General features: G+C 36.8%; 1 protein-coding gene across 2 annotated transcripts in view; it reads left to right on the forward strand.

Moving 5' to 3' along the window:
• The window catches only part of zyx (zyxin), a 35,834-nt gene extending 32,816 nt beyond the window's left edge, over positions 1-3,018 (forward strand). For both annotated transcript variants that reach the window (XM_073846815.1, XM_073846814.1), the window contains exons 9-10: positions 967-1,087; positions 1,181-3,018. In XM_073846815.1, the coding sequence (XP_073702916.1) occupies positions 967-1,087; positions 1,181-1,294 (235 nt within the window). In that variant the 3' untranslated portion in view covers positions 1,295-3,018. The remainder of the gene's footprint in view (positions 1-966; positions 1,088-1,180) is intronic.
• Positions 3,019-5,688: the final 2,670 nt, after the last annotated feature.

Raw genomic sequence — 5,688 nt, forward strand, 5'->3', positions numbered from 1 at the left:
TATAGCTTTATAACACTTAATTGTGAGTTGTTAAGTAAGAATTGTGAGAAAGTATCAGTGTTTTTTGTTACTTCCTGCAGTTGTAAGTTTATATCCTGTGATTCTGACTTTATAATTCATAAAGATAAACTATCATTTATCTCACAGTTTTGAGAAAATAAGTCAGAACTGCGGAATTTTTATTCAGTGGCGGAAAGTTTTTTTCTTTTTAATTTATTCCTGTGATTTCAAAGCAAAATCTTTAGCATCATTACTCCAGTCACATGATCTATCAGAAATCATTTTTAATCAATTTAAAGTATTCATTTCTCTAATACTGACTACAAGCTTTTAAATGGTATAGTGTATACTGTAACGCTTTTTATTTCAGATAAATGCTAATCCTTGGACTGTTTTAATATTGATAATAATAATTTTTAAAGTTTCTTGAATGGCAAATCAGCATACTAGAATGATTTCTGAAGGATACTGATACTGAAGACTGGAGTAATGATGCTGATAAATTAGCTTTGATTACAAGAATAAATTGCATTTTAAAATAGAAATAACAAATAGAAAACAGTTACTTTAAACAGTAAAGATATTAGTTTTTGCTGTACTTTGGATCAAAGAAATGCAGGCTTGGTGAGCAGAAGAGATTTCTTTAAAAAAAAACATTAAAAATCTTACTGTTCAAAAACTTTTGACTGGTATAAAAAGTAATTTTCACACAGTAAATATTGAAATTGCTTGGATATTTTTTAAGATTGAAAGTCTGACTATGATAGGAGTAATACGATAAAATCTATAAGAAATTCATTTTAAAATGAAAAAAAAAATCTTTTATAGCACAAAAATAGAATTTAGAATAGAATAGAACTAAAAAAAAAACCTTGGGAATATAAAAATGCCTGAAGTTGAATAAACATCCATATAAAATGTTAATATTAAACATGATATTAAAAATGTTCTTGTGCTCTCTTTCAGCCGTTTCTCTCCACTTTGCGTAAGCTGCAATGAGCCGATTATTCCCGACCCTGGAAGTGAAGAGACAGTCAGGGTTGTTGCCTTAGAGAAGAACTTTCACCTGAAGTGCTACCGCTGTGAGGTACGAAGACGTTTCTGTTTGTGACTTTAACCTATTTCAGCCACAGATGAAACATTTTGAAAAATAAGAAATGTCGACCTTCTTTTATTGCAGGATTGTGCTCGTCCCCTTTCCATAGAGGCAGACGCTGATGGCTGCTATCCATTGGATGGCAGAATTCTGTGCATGAAGTGCCATACCCAACGTGCCAAGCAGGCCAAACATTGATCGGTGGAACTTGCCACGAACCCAAACCAAATTCGAGACACATAATTGGCTCAGCGTTGAAAATGTATTTGCCGTATGTGTTCGTGAGTGTTGTACTTCTCTCTTCCGTTTCTCATTTTCCTCATGTTTGCTCAATGACAGTTTCGGCTTTTCTCGGCAAAGCTCTGCTGCTTTTTCTGAATGGCCTTAGTCAGAGCTCGGCCAATAGCTTGCCCTCTTAGCCCTGGCTTTTTTCTGATAGGGCTTGATGTGTGCGAGCACGTTAGTGCCTCCATCTTGAATGTTACATATGAACGTTTTTACCCCTGAGACGTGATTTTCTTTCGGCTTGAATTTTTACTGTAGTGGCTGACTTGGTGCAGAGGTAATGTACTGCACTGCCGTCTCTGTTCAGCGAGCTGTACGACTCCCGGCATGCCTTTAAAAAACTCTGAACATCCATAAATTGTACCACAGCTGACTACTGAGGCGAGACGTATAAAGTCTGTATATCCACAGCCATCCATGCACTTTCAATAAGGCTTTCCGAAACATACCTTGTAGTTGAAGAGAAGGGCTCTGTGTGAAATAGTCAATAAGCAGGGAAAGGCGAAAGAACAACTCGATTTGTCTATTTGTATGACTTGCATGCTTCATTTATAGAATATTGTTTACCTGTAAATGAACAAATATTTTAAAAAGCACATTTGTGTTGTCCTTAAAACGCATTGAACAAAATATGTGATGATACAGTTTGCATTGATTATCATAAGTATCAGTTCAGATGGTTTTCATTCCACATACTGCCAGAGGTATTTAGCGATTGCACAACTGTAGGTCGATTTGACGATTTAAAAAGTATTTCCAAAGAAAAGCACATCAGTCACTGAGCCTGTTGTTCTATTTAATATTAAGTCTACGATAATGTAGCTAAAGCTTTTTAGAAACTTCTTGATTATGGGTCGTATTATCTACACGGAAGCTTTATCTAGAGCAGAATTCGTTCAACATCACAAACTGTACAGCTCATTTTTATCATTTTTGTTTAAAAACAACAGTGTTATTGACAAGCTAACATGATTCTGAACAAATTAAACATTATCAGAAATATTAAACTTTTTAACAGTCGACCATTCCCATAGTTTTTTTTTTCGTTTTGTTTCGTGTTTTTGATAGCAACTACTGTCTCACTAACACCACTTATTTTGGCTTTAATGTAGCGCTGATATTATTTTGAAAATTACATCCATTTTTACATACAGTAGCTCTGAAACTTGTTTTATTTGTCTATGCACCTCAATGTTTGTTTCCTTTCCTGGCATTATCTCTTGACTCTCTTGACCAAGAAATTCTCGTATTTGATTTAATCAAATAAACCGATGGCTCCTATCATGGAAAAATGTTACATGACCAAATCCATCACGTTATGCATGATTTGTTGTTATTGTTATTACAGTGTTTTTATACATGTTTGACAGTTGGCTCATTTTCATGCTGGTATCACAATACTGCTGAATTCAGTAAGGCGTTATTCACCATTTGAACAGTTTAGCCTCCATGTATTTACCATTTCCAGTACTTTGTCTTTTATTTGTAAACTGAAAATCTAAATTCCACTCTTAATATGTGAATGTGTGTATGTTTACGGTCGAAAGTATGCCAACGTGTTATTTTTGCTATCATTGTTTTCCTTCCACATTTGTACTGTATTCTGAACTAATAAAAGTATAAAATTGACAATCTGAGCACTGTTTACTGGATTTAAGGCTTTGTGTTGTCTCATCTTTGTCAGTTTCATTTTCTTAAAGTGACGTGTACTTTTTGAAATTCTGTATACAGTGCCTTGTGAAAGTATTCATACCCCTTAATTTTTTTTTTTCACATTTTATGTTGCTGCCTTATGTTAAACTGCTTTAAATTACTTTTTTTCCACACAAATCTACACTCCATACACCATACTGGCAAAGCAGAAAAAAAAAAAAAGTTTTAAACATCTTTGCATATTTAGTCAAAATAAAAACCTAAATTATTTAATTGCATAAGTATTCATACTCACAGTTGAAATTTTGCTCTGGAGCACTCATATTGCTTGTAGATGTTACTACATTTCAATTGAAGTTTACCTGTGGCAAATTCAATTGAATGGGTATGATTTGGAAAGGCACACACATCTTAATACATCTTAAACAGCTGATAATGCATCTCAGAGCAAAAGCCAAGCCCTGAGGTAAAACAAAACTGCCTATAGAGCTCAGAAACATGATTGCATCAAGTCTGGGGTAGAGTTCAGAAAAAAATCTGCTGCATTGAAGGTTCACAGAAGCATGTATTAGTCTGTGTTACCTTTAATGGAAGTAGTTTGAAACAACTAGGACTATTCCTAGACCTGGCCTCCTGACCAAACTGAGCAATTGATGGAGAAGTGCTTTGGTTAAATTGGTGACCAAGATCCTGATGGTCACTGTAGTTAAGCTTCATGATCACCTTGCTGAAAAAACAGCTAAAACCAGCCTAGGCTGGTTGGCTGGTCTTAGCTGGTTTAAGCTGGAAGTAGCTGGTTTTAACTGGTCTCCCAGCCTGACCAGCTAATACCAGGCTGGGAAAGTGGCCAAAACCCCTCTAAAACTAGGCTGGTTGACCAGCTAAAACAGGCCAAACAGCTTAGGCTGTTAGCTAGATTTAGCTGTTTTTTATGCATAGATCCTGGGCTTGAACCCAATCAAACATTTCTGGAGAAACATGAAAATGTGCATTTTTCCCCATCCAACCTGATAGAACTTAAGAGGTTAGAAGGTGAGGAGAAGAATGGAAGATAATTAACAAATGTTGATGTACAAGGCTTCATGTTGCGTCATACCCCAAAAGATTTGAGGCTGTAAAGGTGCTTCAGCTATTTACTGGGTTAAGGGTATGAATACTTGCGCAATGTACTTATTTTATTTTTATTTTTAATAAATTTACAAAGTTGTGACGACTCTGTTTTTGCTTTGTCAAAATGGTGTATGGAGTGTGGATTAATATGGGAAAAAAGTAATTTAAATCAGTTTATTACACGGCTCTTTGGAATGCTTGATTCTGATTGGTCAGTTGAGACATTTGCAGGTTCGTTCTTTTCAAATAATCACCGCTCCAAAGTAATAACGCATAGCCAGTACTACTTGTATGTTTAAAATCCCTCCGTGCCAACAAAGATTACCGTTTGGCGCCATCTTGTGACAAACACTGGACAACCACAATTAACAATGGAAAATTTCGACATTAATCTATTTAAATTGTCTTACTAACGTACATAGTTTGAATGTTAGTCACGTGGTACTATATCGTTTCGCGGAAGGATAAAAATGTTAATTTAAAACAAATATGCCAATAAAAGGTTTCAAATTCATATGTCCAGTTTTTTTCCTTATGTGGCAAGTAGCCGTGTAATAAGCGGGATAATGTACAGGCAGCCTGTAGTTATCGCGAAATAAGCCCCTTCAGTGTGATACAAGATCACACTGTCGGGGCTTATTTCTGCGATAACTACCGGCTGCCTGTACATTATCCCTTACTTAACATAAGGCAGTGAAATCAACTGTGAAAAAAATTAAGGGGTATGAATACTTTTGCAAGGCACTGTATGTTTACGTTTTTGTCATGTGACTGCTTCCAAACATGTTCGTTCCCACGCAATGTGTGACGTGCTCTTTTGTGGTTTCGCTCCTCTCACACCCCCTCAATTCTTATCAGTTCGCACCAGCCTCACATACACCACTGATAGTCAGGAGTGCCGACGTCTGTATATGTAAAAATGTCACATTGAAGGTGTTTAGAAATTAATCTTAACCATGTCACTTCCTACACTGAGAAACTTAAATAGCATACTTATGTTTTTCCCCATTTACTGTTTGTGGTTCCTCAAGTTTAACTTGGGTGACTTGATCCAGTTGATGTATTTTAGACTAAAATCATCTTTTGGCTCCCATAAATGTAAGAAATGATGAGATTCAGAAAATATATCGAGAAATGCCACATTTATGCACAGGGGCGTCGCTGCGTCGTTCTGGGCCCTGTGCACTGACTCAGCTAAGGGGCCCCCGCTGTACTACGTTCCGGGGGGGGGTTGATCCTCGGGGGCCCTCCCCACACTTGGGGCCCTGGTAATTTAGTCCCCCTTTTCCCCCAACTACGACGCCCCTGTTTATGCATGTGTAAAAGAGAGGGGTCTTGTGGGAAGCCAAGTCATTACATGTTTATCAGACGGTGTAAGAGTGAACAGAGAGTGTGATGAGGGAAGATAGTAGTTGGATGACTTGTGGTTGACGGAGGAGAGATAGAAAGAGGAACAGTGTGACGAAATAGAAAGCTTCGCTGGAAGACCACTATGTAGGAAGAATCCTGAGCAAACGGCCACAAAAGAAGACAAGAAGAACAGG

The sequence above is a fragment of the Garra rufa genome, chromosome 9 (genome assembly GCF_049309525.1).
Source record: "Garra rufa chromosome 9, GarRuf1.0, whole genome shotgun sequence".
NCBI classification, from domain to species: Eukaryota; Metazoa; Chordata; class Actinopteri; order Cypriniformes; family Cyprinidae; genus Garra; species Garra rufa.